This window comes from Crocuta crocuta, unplaced genomic scaffold, assembly GCF_008692635.1.
Source record: "Crocuta crocuta isolate KB4526 unplaced genomic scaffold, BGI_CrCroc_1.0 scaffold290, whole genome shotgun sequence".
NCBI lineage: Eukaryota > Metazoa > Chordata > Mammalia > Carnivora > Hyaenidae > Crocuta > Crocuta crocuta.
The window spans coordinates 2727868-2747001 of record NW_027527429.1 but is presented as its reverse complement, the minus strand read 5'-3'; the positions used below and the strand labels follow the sequence as shown (position 1 = coordinate 2747001).

At 46.7% G+C, this 19134-nt stretch overlaps 1 protein-coding gene across 1 annotated transcript in view; it reads left to right on the top strand.

Moving 5' to 3' along the window:
- The window catches only part of SCLY (selenocysteine lyase), a 50165-nt gene that overhangs the window by 29244 nt on the left and 1787 nt on the right, over positions 1-19134 (top strand). The window contains exons 5-12 of the mRNA XM_077758378.1: positions 5139-5266; positions 6510-6674; positions 7577-7683; positions 13636-13672; positions 15890-15951; positions 16442-16472; positions 16533-16635; positions 18338-18413. Of these exons, the coding sequence (XP_077614504.1) occupies positions 5139-5266; positions 6510-6674; positions 7577-7683; positions 13636-13672; positions 15890-15951; positions 16442-16472; positions 16533-16635; positions 18338-18413 (709 nt within the window). The remainder of the gene's footprint in view (positions 1-5138; positions 5267-6509; positions 6675-7576; positions 7684-13635; positions 13673-15889; positions 15952-16441; positions 16473-16532; positions 16636-18337; positions 18414-19134) is intronic.

Sequence of the window (19134 nt, the reverse complement as noted above, 5' to 3'; positions counted from 1 at the left end):
CCCAAAGGGGGGGGGGGGGGGAGGAGTGAAAATTTAGTGATTTTTTTTTAAATTTATTTTTAAAAGTTTATTTATTTTGAGAGAGAGAGAAAGAGCATGCGAACAGGGAGAGAAGGCAGAGAGAGAATCTCAAGCAGGTTCCATGCTGTCAGCATGGAGCCTGACATGGGGCTCGAACTCACAAACCATGAGATCATGACCTGAGCCAAAATCAAAAGTCAGATCTTTAGCCAACTGAGCCACCTAGGTGCCCCCCAAATTTAGTGATTTTAGAATCAACCTTATACAGACTGCTGTATGCTTAAGATGTTATATTTAAACTTAATGGTAACCACACATCAAAAACCAGTAACAGATATGCAAAAATAAAGGGAAAGGACTCCAAGTATATCACTAAAGAAAGCCAGCAAACCTTGAAAGCAGGAAAACAAGAGAAAAAAAAGAACAAGAGAACTGCAAAAACAAACAAGTAACAAAATAGCAATAAATACATACCTAACATTAATACTTTGAATGTAAATAGAACAAATGCTCTAATCAAAAGACATAGGGTGATGGAATGCATACAACAAACAAATACATCTGTATGCTGCCTCCAAGAAACTCATTTTAGACCTAAAGACAAGTGCATATTGAAAGGGAAGGATGGGAAAGCATCTGTCATGCAAATGGGAATGAAAAGAAAGCCAGGGTAGCAATACTCTTATCAGACAAAATAGACTTTGTTTATTTTGGTTTTTAGTTTATTTAATTAATTTTTTTTAGAGAGTGAGCATGAGCGGGGGGAGTGGGGGAGGAGAGAGAGAGAGAAGGAGAATTTCAAGCAGGCTTCATGCTCAGCACAGAACTCAACATGGGGCTCAGTCCCACATGGATCATGACCTGAGCTGATATCAGAGAATCAGATGCTCAACCTACTGAGCCACCCAGGTGCCCCCCCAAAAAATAGACTTCAAAACAACAACTATAACAAGAAACAAAGAAGGACACTAAATAATCACACAGGGAATAATCCAACAAGAAGATATAACAATTGTAAATATTTATGCACCCACTGTGGGAGCATCCAAATACCTAAAGAAGCTAACAACAAAGGAAGTAATTGATAGTAATATAATAATAGTAGGGGGATATAACAACCAACTTACTTCAATGGATAGATTATCCAGACAAAAATCAGCAAGGAGATTGTGGCTTTGAATGACAAATTGGACCAGATGGATCTAACAGATATATTCAGAACATTCCATCCTAAAACAGCAGAATACACATTCCTTTCAAGTACGCATGGAGCATTCTTCAGAATAGATCACGTTAGGCCACAACACAAGTCTCAACAAAATCAGAAAGACTGAAGTCATACCATGCATCTTTTCCAACCAGACCCATAAAAATAAAAACTAACCTCCCACAAAGTCACAAATAAAAGGAGAAATAGCAACCAACGTTACAGAAACACAGAAGATTATAAGAGAGTATTATGAATATTATTTGAAACAGTATATGCCAATAAATTGGACAACTTAAGAGGGATGGGTAAATTCCCAGAAACATACAGCCTCCTAAAACTGAATCAGGAAGAAGTAGAAGATTTGAACAGACCAGTGACCAGCGATGACATTGAATCAGTCATCAAAAAACTCCCAACAAACAAAAGTGAAGCCAGATGGCTTCACAGGTGAATTCCTACCAAACATTTAAAGAAGAGTTAATACCTATCCCTCTCAAACTATTCCAAAAAACAGAAGAAGGATTACCCTGATACCAAAACCAGATAAAGACACTACAAAAAAAGAGAACTACACGCCAATATCTCTAATGAACATAGAGCAAAAATCCTCAACAAGATATTAGCAAACCCAATCCAACAATACAATTAAGAAAATCATTCACCACAATCCAATGGAATTTATTCCTGAGATCCAAGGTGGTTCAATATTCACAAATCAATCAGCATGATACATTACATCAAAAAGAGAAAGGATAAAAACTATATGATCATTTTAATAGATGCAGAACAAGCATTTGACAAAGCACACCAGACATTCATGATAAAAGCCCTCAACAAAGTAGGTTTAGAGGGAACATACCTCAACATAATATACAAGACCCACAGCTAACAACATACTCAACAGTGAAAAACTGAGGGCTTTCCTCATAAGATCAGGAATGAGACAAGGATGTCCATTCACACCGCTTTTATTCAACACAGTACTGGAAGTCATAGCCGCAGCACTCAGATAAGAAAAAGAAAGAAAAGGCATCCAAATTGGTAAGCAAGAAGTAAAAGTTTTCACTATTTGCAGTTGACTGGATACTCTATATAGAAAACACTAAGAACTTCACCAAAAAAACTGCCAGAAATGATAAATGAATTCAGTAAGGTCACAGGATACAAATCAATATACAGAAACCTATAGCATTTCTATATGCTAATAATGAAGTAGTAGAAAGAGAAATTAAGAAAACAGTCTCATTTACAGTTGCACAAAAACAATAGGATACCTAGGAATAACTGAAGAGGTGAAAGACCTATACTCTGAAAACCATAAACCATTGATGAAAGAAATCAAAGATGACACAAATGGAAATATATTCCATGCTCATGAATTGGGAAAACAAATATTCCTTAAATGTCCATACTACCCAAAACAGTCTACACATTTCATGCAGCCCCTATCAAAATACCAAAGCATTTTTCAAGAAGTAGAACAAACAGGGGCACCTGGGGGGCTCAGTCAGTTGAGTGTCCAACTTCGGCTCAGGTCATGATCTCATGGTTTGTGGGTTCGAGCCCCACGTCGGGCTCTGTGCTGACAGCTAGCTCAGAGCCTGGAGCCTGCTTCAGATTCCGTGTCTCCCTCTCTCTCTGACCCTCCCCTGCTCACACTGTCTTTTTGTCTCAGAAATAAACAAATATTAAAAAAATTAAAAAAAAAAAAAGTAGAACAAACAATCCTAAAATCTGTATGGTATCACAAAAAGACCTCAACTAGCCAAAGCAATTTGGAAAAATTAGAACAAAACTGAAGGTAACACAGTCCCAGATTTCAAGATCTACTACAAAGCTGTAGTAATTAAAACGATATGGTACAGGTACAAAATAGACACATAGGTCAATGGAATGGAATAGGAAACCCATTAAAGAAATCAACCCACAGTTATGTTGTCAATTAGTGTTTGACAAAGGAGGAAAGAATATGCAATGTGAAAAAGACATTCTTCACCAAATGGTGTTGGGAAATCTGGACAGCTACAAGCAAAAGAATGACACTGGCCACTTTCTTACACCAAACACAAAAATAAACTCAAAATGGATGTAAGACCTAAATGAGAGACCTGAAACCATAAAATTCCTAGAAGAGAGCACACGCAGTAACTTCTTTGACATCAGCTATAGCAACTTCTTTCAATATATGTTTCTGAAGCAAGGGAAACAAAAGCAAAAATAAACTGCTGGGATGACATCAAAATCAAAAAGTTCTGCACAGTGATGGAAATAATCAGTAAAACAAGACAACCTGCTGAATGGGAGAAAATATTTGCAAATGACCTATCCAGTAAAGGGTTGGTAATCAAAATACATAAAGAACTTATACAACTTAACATCGAAAAATCAAAAAATCCAATTAAAACATGGCAGAAGTCATGGAGAGACCTTTCTCCAAAGCAGATCTCCAGATGGCCGACCCATGAAAAGATGCCCAGTATCACTAATAATCAGGGAAATGAAATCAAAACCTCAATGAGATATCGCCTCACACCTGTCAGAATGGCTAAAATTAAAAATCACAGAAACGTGTTGGCAAGGATGTGGAGAGAAAGGAACACCCATGCACTGATGGTGGGAATGCAAACAAACGTAGCCACTGTGCGAAACGATATGGAATTCCTCAAAAAAGTAAAAATAGAATCACCATATAATTCAGTAATCAACACCACTGGGTATTTACCCACAGAACATGAAGACACTAATTCGAAAAGATAAAAGCACTCCTGTGTTTATTGTAGCATTATTTACGATACCCAAGAAGTGCAAGCAGCCCAAGTGCCCACCGAGAGATGGATGACGTGGATGTGTATATACACACCATGGAATATTACTCAGCCATAAAAAATAATGAAATCTTGCCACTTGCAACCACATGGATGGATCTAGAAAATGTAATGCTGGATGAAACAAGTTACACAGAGAAAGACAAATACAATATGATTTCACTCATACGTGCAATTCAGGAACGAAAACAAACAAAAAAGACAAACCAAAAACCAGACTCTTAACTATAGAGAACTCACTCGTGGTTACCGGCAGGCAGGTGGGTGGGGAGGGGGTGGTGAAATAGGTGAAGGGGATTAATGAGCACACTTACAGTGATGAGCACTGAGTAACTTATAGGATTGTTGAGTCACTGTACTGTACACCTGCCACTAACATAACACTATAGGTTAGTTATACTGGAATTAAAGTTTAAAAAAAAATATTTTTTGAGAGAGAGAGCGTGCATGTGTGAGCAGGGGAGGGGCAGAGAGAGGAGGAGAGAGAGAATCCCAAATAGGCTCCACACTCAGCGCAGAGCTCAGTCCCACGAACCGTGAGATCATGATCATGACCAAAACCAAGAGTCAGACACTTGACTGAGCCACCCAGGCGCCCCTAAAATTTTTTTTTTTTTTTAAGGATGCTCTTGGGGCATCTGGGTGGCTGGTTAAGTGTCTGACTCGCTTTCGGCTCAGGTCATGATGTCATGTTTCGTGAGTTCAAGCCCCACATCACTCTCTGAGCTGACAGAGAGGCACCTGCTTGGGATTCTCTCTTTCCCTGTCTCCATCTCCATCTCTGTCTCTCTCAAAAATAAATGGGTAAACTTAAAAAAATAGAAGTTAAAAAGATGCCCTCATGAACGAAGTGTGGTCCACGGAACACACTAAGCAGCGGAAGCTGTGTTAAGGAGTGTTCAGGTTGGCTTCTTCTGGGCACTGTGATAATGGGTGACTTATATTCCTTCTTTATTGTTTTTGGGACTTCTACAATCAATTACTTTTTAATGTGGAAATACTTTTGTTAAGCTGTATCTACATGAACTTTCAAAAGAGATTATTTTATAAGATTAACCTCGGTCCTTGTGTTTTTTACTCAGCGGTCACCTTTGTGCCTGTGTCCAAGGTGAATGGGCAGGTGGAGGTTGAGGACATCCTGGCCGCTGTCCGCCCAGCCACGTGTCTTGTGACTATCATGCTGGCCAATAATGAGACTGGGGTCATCATGGTAAGTTATTTAGCCTTTTAAGAAAATGTAGTGAGGGGGGCGCCTGGGTGGCTTCGTCGGTTGAGCGTCCAACTTTCGCTTAGGTCATGATCTCGCGGTTCATGGGTTCGGGCCCCGCGTTGGGCTCTGTGCTGACAGCTCAGAGCCTGGAGCCTGTTTCAGTCTGTGACTCCCTCTCTCTCTGACCCTCCCCTGCTCACGCTGTCTCTCTCTCTCTCTCTCCTAGAAATAAAACATTTAAAAAAAAAAAAAAAGAAAATGTAGTGAGGGATGAAGGGAGCCCACACTCTGCTTGATATTCTCATGCACCACACCTGGGCCTCTTCCTCTTCCTCTTTTTCTTTTTTTTTTCCCTCACCTGTCCTTCTTAATTGTCTTAGACTCTGGGTCTAAAGTTCTCTCTTGTCTTAGCAAGAGAGTGGGACTCAGGATTAAGAAATAGGAGAGAGAGATGGCTAACGTCCAGGAAAAGACAAGAGCCTGGAATAAGGGTCCTTGCCTTGTATTTATGAAGACCAGAAGGCTTACACACGTGATGGGCGTGCACCAAGAGACAGGGAGACTGTGAACATCACCTTATGGGCATGAGGGAAAGAGGTTTTTGAAGATACACAGTGTTTGGGATTTGGGTCAATATAAAACAAAATCGAGGCGCCGGGCAGATGGGCAGATAGGAGGCTCCGTGTCTGTTTCTCTTAACTCGCCTAGGGGAGAAGACAGACAGGGGAGATCACCTCAAGGTTAACAAGGCACCTTTTCTTTTGTTAACCATCCCCGCCCTGGGCTGCTTTGCCTACAGCCCAGGGGTCTATGGTCCAGTTTACTTGTATTGCCTCCCCTGGCCCCATTCTCCTGGGAAGGCGGCTTCTCTGCTACAGGACTAAATCGGCCCTTTTGCCCTGCCTGCCTGGTCTTGCTTATCTCATGTACCTTTGTCTTGGGAGCCTTTGCAGCCCTTCCTATCTTGGGCCTTTGCCCATCCCTCTCTATCTTTGGGGTTCGGCACCCCCCTCTTCTTGGGGTGCCTTTGCACCATCCTCTTCTTGGGATGCCAATCATGTTTACCCAAACTTGGGTGTGAGCATCCTATGGCTTTTTATTTCTCTATGCCTTGTTAACCCATTGGTGTAAGCCCGGGGGACTCCTAAGCATACCCCCCACGCTTAATGACTCCGTATTTCTTTCATTCAGTTTTCATGAAATCAAAGCAACACACTCAGCTGTTTCTTCTTCCCTCCTCCAGCCCATTGCTGCCATCAGTCAGCAAATTAAAGCCCTGAACCAGAAGCGGGCAGCTTCCGGGCTGCCCGTCATTCTGCTGCACACAGACGCCGCGCAGGCCTTGGGGAAACGGCGCGTGGACGTGGAGGATCTGGGCGTGGACTTCCTGACCATCGTGGGGCACAAGGTGCGTCCACAGAGGCCTCCTTCCCTCCATGACCTCGAGGCTCCCCTAGAGCAGGGCCCACAGCAGGGCACCCAGGGGCTGTGGTGAAGCAGCCTGCAGCCCCGCCTGCAGGCGCTAAAGAAGGGAGGCCAGCAGCAGCTGGATGCGTCTCATGAGCGGCACAGTGGGGAGAACGGGGCACCCCTCCCTGGGGCAGGTGGGGGCCGGCCAGATAGGGAGGGTACTGAGGCCCCAGTGAGACCTAAGGCAGGTGGCTTTATCCAGACAGTGCGTGTTCTCTGCAGTGTGCAGAGAGTGCCTGCTGACCCCTCGTCAGCCCACGCATAGCCCCCCACCCCAGGCACGGAAGATGTGGGGGTCAAGATGTTGCTTTCTTGAACTTGATTAACGCAGAGAGAGGTTTGGCTCTTCTCTTTAAGGTGGAAGAGAGCAACATTAGCAGCGAAGGCCCTTCTGAGGCCTTGCTCATCTTTCTGGCAGCTGGCTACAACCTGAAATCTGTTTAGTCCTCTCTCTTGAAGCACGGCGCTCAGCTAGTTTCTGAAGTGGGGTATGTGCTGACCTGACACTGTGGCACTTAACTGGTTTTTGCAAAATGTCATTTTGAAAACGTGGAGTCCCACCCAGGAAAAGCCGTTGGCATTCGCTAGTCCCAGCCCCTCTCCTTTTACGAATTCTGTTCTGTGGTGTGCGGTCAAGCTCTGTTGCCACCGGGCTGGGAACAGGAGTCCAGAGCTCTGCCCTGAACCCCGAAGGCTTTTTTGCCTCCAGCACATCCAGAATGGTGACTGGGGCGTGTACGGTACAGAGGATTTCTCTGGGTGCCCCTAAGCACTCAGCACGTGTACAGAGTAGGAACTCAGAAGGTTCTTGTTGAAGAAATGACTAACCTTTCCTTTCAGTTCTATGGTCCCAGGATTGGAGCACTTTACGTCCGTGGACTTGGTGAACTTACCCCTCTGTACCCTATGCTGTTTGGAGGTGGACAGGAACGGAATTTCAGGCCAGGGTAAGATAGAAGCTTATCAAAGTGTCTGACCCACTGGCAATGCTCTTGGTCTCTAGGCAGTAGCTTGTCTTTGTCTCTTGGAAGAACTGTAATAGTATGTTCTACATCACTGCCAAGTCAGAATTTGCCCCACTGATGGATTCTGCACGTGGGACTCCCAGATCTTCAGTTCTCTGTGGGGATGGTTCAAAGCCGGAGCCCTCCTTACTGAGATGCACTGCTGTGCTCATGACCGTAGAATGAGCAGCACTGCACAGAAGCACTTGTTTCCTTTCCGATAGCTCCTGTGTCCCCGTGACATACAGTGATACTTCAGCCAGGGGGTGAGGTGGTGCCAGGACCACACCTTTTATCAGAAATGCTAACATGAAGGGGAAACCAGAATAACATGGCAGTGGGTTCCTTGGGTTTTCTTTTGCCTCCTTTATCCTGACTTAGAACTGATGAAGCCTGCAATTCAGAAACATCAATGACAGTGTCAGCAAGGAAAAAGAAAATATAAAGAAGAGCTAAATGGAAATTTTAGAACTAAAAACTCCAGCAACCAAAGTCCAAAGCTCAGTGGATGAGCTCACCAGCAGAATAGGGGCTGCAGAGGAAAGAACATGTGAATTGAAAGAGAACAACAGAGTTACCCAATATAAACAGCAGGGAGGAAATAGGCTGCAAAAAACTAGAACCATGCCTCAGGGACCTGTGGGACTATAACAGAAGATGTAACATTCGTTTCACTGATGTCCCAGAAAGAGAGGAGAAAGGGTGGGATGAGAAAGAACTTGAAAAAAAATAATGGCTGAAAATTTCCCTAATTGGCAAGGGACATAGACCTATAGATTCAAGACGCTTAACAAACCCCAGTTCAGGATAAACCAAAATAAATCTACGTCAAGGCATATAGTTAAACTTCTGAAAATGAAAGCCAAAGTAAAAATCTTGAAAGCAGCTAGAGGAAAACAATGACACCTTTCCTAGAGATAAGAATAATTCAAATGGCAGTGTCTTTCTCATCAGAAACCACGGAGGCGAGAAGGAAGTGATGCAGTATTCTACAAATGCAAAGAGCAGTGTCGAGCCAGAATCTTATACGCAGCGGAAATATCCTTCAGGAATAAAGGGGAAAGTAAGACATTCTCAAATAGAGGAAAACTAAAGAATTTATCATCAGAAGACCAGTGCTAAAAATGACAAAAGGGAGTTCTTTAGACAGAAAGGAAACAGTAAAAAAAGGAAACTTGGAACATTAGAAAGGAAGGGAGGAAAGGGTAGGGAAAGGAAAAGGAAGGGAGCCAGCATGGTATGGGTAAATAAAATAGGCTTTCCTTTTGAATGTTCTTAATTATATTTGATGGCTTAGACAAAAATTATAACACTCTCTAATGTGGTTCAAAATATATGTGGAAGAAATATTGAAGATGATTATATTATAAATGGAGGAGGGCTAAAAGGATGTAAATAGAAGTAAGGTTTCTATTCACTGGAACATCTGAAAAATGTTCAAATAACCCATAGGGCGGCAGAATAAAGAAAACAGAAATTAAAAATAGAATAGACAGAAAAAAATTTTAACGGCAGACCTAAGCCCTAACATATTAATTATATTAAATGTAAATGATCTAAATAAATATAGCAATACAAAAACAGAATTTGGCAGAGTGAATTTTTTAAGAAATTGACCCAACTACATTTGAGCCTTGAACAACATGGGGGTTAGTGGTGCCAACCCCCTGCACAGTTGAAAATCTGCATGTAACTCTTTTAATTCCCCCAAAAACTTAACTAATAATAGCCTACTGTTGACTAGGAGCCTTACTGACAACATACCTAGAAAAAGTAGAGCAAAACAACCCAAAGCAAACATAAGGAAATAATAAAGATAGAAACAGAAATTAATGAAGTTGAAAACAAAAATAATTTTAAAAAATCATTGAAACAAAGAGATGGCTTTTTTAAAAATATTGATAAAACTGGTAACCCTCTCACTATATTGTACGTACACCTGAAACTAATATACTGTATGTTCACTATACTGGAATTAAAAACTTAATTAACAAAAAAACCTGACAAACCTCTAGTAAGACTGATAAAGAAAAAAAGGAAAGAAGAAACAGATTGCCAGTATCAAGAATGACCACAGACCCTACAAACATCAAAGGGATAAATAGGAAATTCCATGAATAACCCTATAAACATGAATTTGACAATTCAGATGGAGGGAAACACTTCACCAAAAACCAGACTACTACAGAGGCACCTGGATGGCTCATTTGGTTAAGTGTCTAACTTTGGATCAGGTCATGATCTCACAGATAGTGAGTTCAAGCTCCACATGGGCTCTGTGCTGACAGCTCAGAGCCTGGAGCCTGCTTTGGATTCTGTGTCTCCCTCTCTCTGCCCCTCCCCCACTCTCACCCTGTCTCTGTGCCTCTCAAAAATAAATAAAACATTAAAAAATTAAAAAACCAAACTACTATAACTCAATGTGAGAGTAGATCATTTCAGTAGCTTTATAACTATTAGGAAAAGGAGATTCATTTTGTAATTTTAAAACTCCCCAAAAAGAAATCTCCAGGCCCAGATAGTTTGATGGGAAATTTCTGCCAAGCATTTAATGAGTTAACACCATTTCTATGAAGTCCCTTCTAGAAAAATAAGAGGAAGGAACATTTCCCCAGTTCATTTTATGAGTTTATACCAAAACCAGACAACGATGGTGTAAAAAAATAAAACTATGGACCAGATATCCCTCATGAATTCAGATGCAGAAATCTTTAACAAAATATTAGCAAATGGAATTCAGCAATATATAAAAATAATATCCACACCATGACAAAACGGAGTTTGCTCCAGGGGTACAAGGCTGTTTCAGTGTTCAACAATCAACCTATGTAATATAGCATATTAAAGAGGAAAAATAACATCATTTAATGTAGAAAAAGCGTTTAACAAAATTCAACACTTATTCATTAAAAACTCGCACAATGATATGACCAGAGAACTTCTTTGATTTGAAAAGGCCATTTACAAAAAAACCTACAGCTGACATCCTATTCGTTAGGATGAATGTGAAAGCCTGCATGTTTTGCTCCTATGATCAGGAGCAGGCCGATGATGTCCACTCTTACCTCTTTTTCAGTAGTTCTAGTCAGCGCAGAAGGCAAGAAGTTGAAACGTAAGGGATACAGATTGGAAAGGAAGAGGTAAAACTGTTCCTATTTATACTCTCTGTAGAAAATCCCAAGAAATATATAAGAAAACTCTTAAGACTGATAAGTGAATTCTGCAAGATCACAGGTTACAATACACACATACATGAATCAGTTGTATTTCTATATATTGGTAATGAACTTGTAGGTAACAAAATTTAAAAATACAGTACCAGTTATAGTCACTCAAAAATACTCAGAAATCTAACAAAATGTGTACAGGATTTTTAAGCCAATAACTACACAGTGTGGATAAAAGAAAGATCTAGATAAGTGGAGAGACATTCTGTGTTCATGGATCAAAAGACTCAGTATAGTAAAGATGTCAATTCTCCCCAAACTGGTAAATGTTTAGCCCAGTCTCTAACGAAAACCCAGCAAGTAAACCAATGGAGCAGAATAGATGCAACCAGAAATATGCCCAAAGGATTTTTGGCAAAGATACTAAAGTAATTCAGTGGAGGAAAGACACTCTTTCAACAGGTGGTGCTAGAGCACTTAGACGTCCTTGGGTAGGAAGCCAACCTCCACCTAACTCTCAACACCTTATAAAATATCAACTCAAGGTACATGACGAACTTAAATGCAAAACATAAAACTATAAAACTTTTAGGAAACAAAAACAGGACAACATCTTCAGGCTCTAGGGCTTGACAAAAAGATCTTAAACTTGATACCAAAAGGATCCATAAAGAAGAAAATTGATAATTTGAACTTCATCAAGATTTAAAACTTTTGCCTTGCAAAAGACTTCATTAAGAGGATGAAAAGACAAGCTGCCCACTAGGAGAGGTTTTCAAATGATGGCTTCAACAAAGGATTAGTATCTAGTATATATAAAGAACACTCAAAATTCAACAGCCAACCCACCCCCCAAACAATTCAGTCAAAAAATGGGCAAAAGATATAAACAGACATTTCACTAAAGAAGATACACAGATAGCAAAGAAGCACATGACATGATACTCAACCTTGTTAGCTATTAGGGAAGTGCAAATGAAAACCACGGTGAGCATCACCCACCGCCCATCAGAATGACTAAAACAAAACCCTGTGACAAGACTGAGTGCCAAGGGTGCAGAGACACGGCATCACTCATATACGGCTGGTGGAGTGTGAAGTGGCCCAGCTGGCTCTGGAAAACAGCCTGGCAATTTCTCTTACAATTAAATATGCACCCACCATACAACCTCGGAATTTCATCCCAGAGAAATGAACACTTAATTTACACAAAAACCTACACAAGAGTGTGTCTAGCAGCTTTATTTATAATAGCCCCAAAGTGCAAACAACCCATTAAGGAGTGAATGGCCTAAGAAGCTGTGGCGCATCTGTACCCCTGGACACTACCCAGTAATGAGAAGGAATTGACGTTTGATACACACAACAGCCCAGAAGGAACCTCCAGAGAATTACGGTATATGAAAAAAGCCAGTCCCCCAAAGTTATAGCTCTATAATTCCATTTACAGAACATTCTCAAAATGACAAAATTAGAGCTGGAAGACAGATCAGCAGTTGCCAGGAGTTAAGGAAGGGGTCTGGTTATAAAAGGCCAAGGGGAAGGGCCTTTGTGGTGCAAATGTTCTGTATATTATCCTTATCCTGGTTGTGATCTTGTGCTATGGTGTTACTGGGGAGAAGCTGAGTAACACAATGTCTCTGTAATATTTCTTATAATCACACGTGACTCTACATTCTCTTTAAAAACAGAAAGTTTAATTGGAAAAAAACAGAAGAGGCAGAATGTCAGGTGTTCGGGACGTCAGCCGGTGGACAGGGAGGCCCTAGATGGAGGTGGAGGAGGGCTGACTGAACTCTCAGAGCGGAGGAAGGCCCAGGTTCTCCGAGGGCCCGGCTATGCCACCTGGGCAGCTTTCCCAGCCCCCGCCCCCAGGCAGTCACAGGTGGTAGGCCTCTGAGATGCTCTGGGTCTGGCCTGCTGCCTGCAGGTGAGGGGGTGAGGCCCGAAGAGGGGACATCCTAGACCACCCCCATGTGTCAGAGCCCGTCTCCGGGGACAGAACTGACCAATACACTTGTCCGAGAAAGCTCAGCAGGGTCACATTACCTGTAATACCCTGTGCTTCGAGTTCACTTATCTCGTTCTCTACGGGGCGGTAAGCAGCCGCCAGCCCTGAAGGTTTAAGAAAACTTAAAATTAAGTTGCCAAGTGGCCAAAGTGGCCAAAACTTAAAATTAAGAAAAGTATTAAGTATTAAGTGTTAATGAAAAGAGAGTGAAGAGTTCTGCTTTCAGCTTGTTAGATCGGAGTGAGAGCCACCAGTCTGCAGGCCCCTCCTGTCCCTCTCCTGCACACACGCTGTCCCTAATAAAGGATTCGTCCTGAGTGAGAGTTGAGAGGCTTCAGCTGAAGGGCACAGCATTGAGCTGCCTTTGGACCTGCCTGGGTCGACAGAGGGGCCCAAAGAGAAAGGCTCTGGGGTCTGCAGCTGAAGGGGGGGTCTCTCCTGGGTAGGAAAAGGGCCCAGACAGAATGGTCACTGTGGACACCAGCATACACTGTCCGAGATGGGCCATGTCGACTGTGACTGGACCAGGAAACTCCACATGGAGGGTTTGGGGACCTCCGACCACCACTGAGGCAGCCACAGGGCACACGTCTAGGGAAAACGTTGGTATAATTTTGTTTTTATTTTAATTTATGAGTTTCGCAGGCAGGATTCCTTCCTGGGACACTTGTTAGTTACTTTGCATGGGAATCGGATTGAAGCCCTTGTCTCTTGCAGGACAGAGAACACCCCGATGATTGCCGGCCTTGGGAAGGTAAGCCTTGCCGAGCTTGGGCAGGTGAAGCAGGTGCCTCGTCTTCTGTGTAGGAAAACCCGAGTCTTCCTCCAGGGGCATCTCCTTCGCTCCCACATGCACAACACCCGACGTGGGGCCGGGAGAAGGTCTCCTCACAAAGCAATTCTATGACACCAGCTGGGTGTCCTGCAATTTAACTCCACTCTAACACTGTGTACCTGGAGACGGCGTCAGCCCCCGCAGGCCGAGTGCTCGGGCCCACAGACAGCCCCCACACCCCCTCGTCGCACGTCGGTTGTAAGTCCCAGCAGCCAGCTATAGATCCGAGGTTCCCGGGACCCCTCCTCGGGTTCAGTTAGTTTGCCGGAATGGCTCACAGAAGTTACAGAAGCACTTTGCTCATTAGATGATTGATTTATTATGAGAGAATATGATAAAGGAGACAGATAAACACGTGGACGGAAGGGATGCGCAGGGCAAGGTGTGGGGGAGGGGCTGCCCCCTCAGCACCTGCATGGATGTGTTCACAACCTGGAAGTCCTCCAGACCCAGCCTGTTGGGATTTTTGTGGAGGCTTCTCATCGGTCCTTCACTCCAGTTTTAGCCCCTCTCCCTCTCCAGAGAGTGTGGCAGCGGGGGTGAAAATGCCAAGCTTCTAACCACGACTTTCAGTGACCAGCGCCCTCCGGAAACCCACCCAGAGTCTCCACGTTGGAAAAGACACTCCTATCCCCCGGAAAGTCCGAAGGATTTAGGAGTGCTGTGTCAGGAGCTGAAGTCCAGATATTAGAACAAGAAGCGTTGTCACTTGGGAAATGACGGGGGCTTCAGGAGCTCAGTCAGGAGGCAGAGATCAGCCCTGTCATCTCATGATCCGTCTCCCCCGGGCCGTCGGGGAGATCATGTTCATGAGCCCAATGAATGGACTGATGTTAGGAAAAGCCTCACATTGTATTTGTCATCCCAGAAACGTACGTGTCAAGATCTGTAGAGGGGGTTGCACGTGCTTAGCATTGAAAGTGAAAAGCTCTTTCTTCGAGCCTCTGCTGATACCAGAAATATGGTGGTGTGTTCACCGCAGACCAAGTCAGGCCCGCAGGTTTGCTGGGTCCCCTGGCCGCCCCCTCCCCCATGCTGTCCCCGCGCCCAGGCCGAGTCCAGGTGTCCTCCCAGCCCCCCCCGTGCACTTCCTGAGGGAGACCCCCTCCTGCACGTGGGCCCCGTGCGCCTCCTGTGCCTCTCCACTAGAATGTTCCCCAGCTTCTCAGACTGCCTGTCCAGCTGCCCCGCAGCCTCCTCCCTGCCTTCCCATTCCCTGACACCCCTCTTGATGCTCTTTCCTCCTCCCCTGGAACTCGCCAGGGGACCCCCCCATTTCCCTCACCCCCGCGCGGCCTGCGGGCGGCCGCCTCTCACAGCTCACACCTCCCTCGTGGCCCCTCCTGTCCTGCAGGCCCCCCACTGCTTACATGGCGTCCCTGCTGGGGCCGGCACACGTGTCTCTCCCCCCGGCTCCCCTCTCTCCCCGTGGTGCCTCCCGCCACCCAGGACCTGATTTGAGAAATCTAGGAGATGCCTGTCCTGCGCGGTCCTTGTCCCCTGCACCCTGGGTTCCCTGTGTCCTGTCTCCACAATATACCAAAGTCTGCATCCTGTGCGTCTCCAGCACCTACCACTCTGGACCATGTGTAGCCTGGATGCCTGCGCTAGTCCCTTCCATTGTCCACATGGCATCCAGAATGATCATACATGCAAATCAGGGCACCTCACCCCTTTCTGGAAACCTACGTGTGCTTGCCCTGTTGCACTTAGGTCCTGATCCTGCCCGTCCTGGGCCCCCGGGGCCCTCTCCTCAGTCACTCTGTGCACTCCCCTGCGCACACACCCCCGCCCCCTAAGAGCGCTCACCCCCGTCTGCAGGAAGCTATCCTCGGTCTCTGGAACGGAGCTGCTTGGACCGACTGGTGCCCAGAGGTATCAGGAAGCGCCTGATAAAGTAAATTCCTGTTGAACAAGTAAAGATAATGCTTCCCAAGCACTTATCCTGGCCCCTGTCACATGGTTGGTAGCACTCTGTAAACATTATCTATTCCTGATGTTCCAGAAAATGAGCACTGTGAGGAAATGTTACTTCTCTGTTATCAGGAAATCTCACCTCTGCTCTTGCAGGCTGTGTTATTCTTTGTTCTGTGACAATTGAACATACTTTCCCCCTTGCTGTCCCTGTGTCCCCAGGCTGCTGAGCTGGTGACCAAGAACGGGGAGGCTTATGAGGCCCACATGAGAGAGGTTNGGGGGTCGGGAACGGGAAGCGGGGGCAGTGAGCTGGGTGTCCGCGGGGGCGGGGCTGGGGAGCAGGGGTCCGCGGGGCTGCTGGCCGATGAGCTTGTGCTGCTCGGAAGAGGGCGCAGTGGTGGTGGGGAGTTTGGGCCTGCAGGGGCGGGGCGAGACTGGGTGGGCAGTCAGCCCCTCCTTCCCTGGTTGAGTGTGAGGGTGGGGGTCGGCACAGCCCCGGGCAGCAGACCTCCAGGGACTCTGAGGACAACCAGGGGAGAGGTTGGAGGCCAGAAACCCTGGTCTGAAGTCTCCCGAGATGGGCTCTCGACCCAGAGGCTGACCTTGGCCCTGCTTGATGGAAATGGAGAGCTAAGAACTAGTGGGTTTGCGGGCCCTGCAGGGAAGAGCCGCCTGTGTACAGAAGTTTCCTCCTTATTAACTTTGCAAGTCAGTTTCCGTAACTGTTATAGGTAGCTGCTCATTGATGAAACCATTATTTTATGTGATGAGGTTGAGATTTTATTCCCAGAAAAGGCTCAAGGTCAGTTGATGGGGCTTTGAAACTGCCACTGAGCCACTGAACATGCCACTGATTTTTCAGGCCGAGTTTGATAAGCAGAGAATACATCTGAACAGCCGATTTCCAGGGACTGAGCGACTTCCCAACACATGCAACTTTTCCATCCTGGGACCCCAGCTCCAAGGTGACTGGGGTCTGCAGCTCTCCGCGTGGGGCGGTGGGCGCGGGCGGGAATAGGCCGGCCGCGCTGAGCACTTGACGGGGCAGCGGGAGCAGAGCGGCCCATGGGCTGCTGTCCCCAGGAGGCCGGGCCCCTGTGCCGCTTCCTACTCTCCCGGCCCAGGCTCACGGCACTCGGGAGGGGGGAGGGGCGAGGGGCGAGGGCACACTAGGCAGCGCCTGCCTGAAGCTGATAGGGAATGAGATGAAACGGACCAAGTTCTGGACAAGCTTGTCCATTTTTTTTTTAATGTTTTATTTATTTCAGAGAGAGAGAGAGAGAAAGAGAGTGTAAGCAGGGGAGGGTCAGAGAGAAAGAGATACACAGTCTGAAACAGGCTCCAGGCTCTGAGCTGCCAGTCGGCACAGAGCCCGATGCGGGGCTCGAACCCACAAATCTTGAGGTCATGACCTGAGCCGAAGTCGGAGGCTTAACCGACTGAGCCACCTGGGCAACCCAAGCTTGTCCATTTCTGTCTGCAAATTTGCAACAATATTTTATGAGGTTAAGGGAAAGGAGAGGGGATCAACTTTAAAATTTGGCCGAGTCAGGACCAAGTGCACATAGGTGGGGTTCATTTGTCCCTGTGATAACTGGCCTCCCCTGCTGGAAACTCAGGATTACCCGAATCCAGATGACAATCAAACATGGCTCGCCCAGGGCCCCGAGACCCATCCCAGGGCGTTGACCAGCCTGTTTCATCGGGCTGGTCATCCCTCCCAGTGTAAGGGAGTCACTCTGCGGAGCACTTCGTGTCCGTCTAGGGAAGAGGCAGGGAGGAGCACAGCACGGCTGCAGCATGGGGTGCCGGGGGTGGCCATCACTGTGGGTACATGGGGACCTGGGCCGCGATGCATTCTCGCTGCCAAGGAGCCTGGGCTGCTGGCCGCCTCTCCAGCTCGCCTTGCTGTGGGAAGGAACGTTCCTCTGTCACCTTCCCCATTTTTCTGGGGGCAGATGTACTGCATTCAGTGATGACCTGTGTTTACTCAAGTGAGACAGATTCTTTTTTAATTTTTTTAAAATGTTTATTTTTGAGAGGGATAGAGACAAAGGGCAAGCAGGGGAGGGACAGAGACAGAGGGAGACCCAGAATCCGAAGCAGGCTCCAGGCTCTGAGCTGTCAGCACAGAGCCCAACGCGAGCCTCGAGCTCATGAACCGTGAGATCATGACCTGAGCTGAAGTCGGAGGCTCAACCGGCTGAGCCCCCCAGGTGCCTGCCAGATTCTTCTTTTTAATTAAGTCAGTAGATATATTATTTTAATCTCTGTGCTTTTAAAAGAAGAGGGAAGTACCTTCCAGCTTAATAAAGACAGCTTCCGAGTGGCTCCACCTTTAGAAAACACAGATGTTAGGTTGAAATGTTACTACCAGGACCACAAATTTTAAGTAAGGCAGCGGATGAGAATTCTGAGCATCTTCCTACGTAGTTAATTGGAAGTCACGTTTTGAGGCCAGTTTTATGGGGCAGGATCGGGTGCAAGAGAAGCCATTTTCTCTGGATTTTGCTATGTGGTCACCTATGAGGAGAGGCTCCTGTGCCCTGGGACCCCCCCCAGGTGACCTGAGGGAGCGGGCCCCAAAACTTGGCAGCAGGCCGAGACGAGGTGCAGTGGGTCCAGTCTGCACTCTCCACCTCAGGGCCGCCTGCTGTGTCTCCTCAGGCCGCTTGGTGCTGGCACAGTGTAGGACGCTGGTGGCCAGTGTGGGGGCCGCCTGCCACTCGGACCAGGTCGATCGGTGAGTGCTCCATGTGCTGGGTCGCAGGTCCAGGTCGCATCCGGCAGCCAGAGCCGGCCATGGGGCCTGGGGCTTCCAGAGCTGAGCAGCCAACGGGGACACTAAAAGTGACCAGACGCTGCTGGGCTGAGGGGAGGAGAGGAAGCTGCAGCCTATGGGTGGCCGGGAGGGAGGGAAGGGGCCGGGAGGGAGGGAGGGGCAGGGCAGGCCACAGGAGCTCCCTTCCTCCTCAGACAGCGGGGTCTTCTGAAGGGCTGTGGCAGGCCGGGTGGATTCCAGGAGACACCTGTCTGGTGCAGGGGGATTACAGGACAGCAGGCCAGGCACGTGGCCACGGCCGAGGCAGGAGGGGACAGCTGTGGGGCCCAGGCAGCAGTGGAGGAAGAGCAGGGGTTCGGCTTCCCGCTTGCCGTGAGTGGGGGGGCCTGCGGAGGTGGGTGCAGCGCTGGGGAGAGAGCAGAGGCATGGTGAGCAGCGGGTGTCCCAGTCCATGGTCAGCAGCGGGTGTCACAGAGCCGTGGTCAGCAGCGGGTGTCCCAGTCCATGGTCAGCAGTGGGTGTCACAGAGTCCACAGTCAGCAGCGGGTGTCACAGAGTCCACAGTCAGCAGCAGGTGTCACAGAGCTGTTGCTAGCACTTGAACTTGAGCATGTCAGGCCAGAGCACTCCTGAGGGCTGGGTGGGGATGACAGGGGCCCCTGGGGGCCTCCAAGCCCTGCAA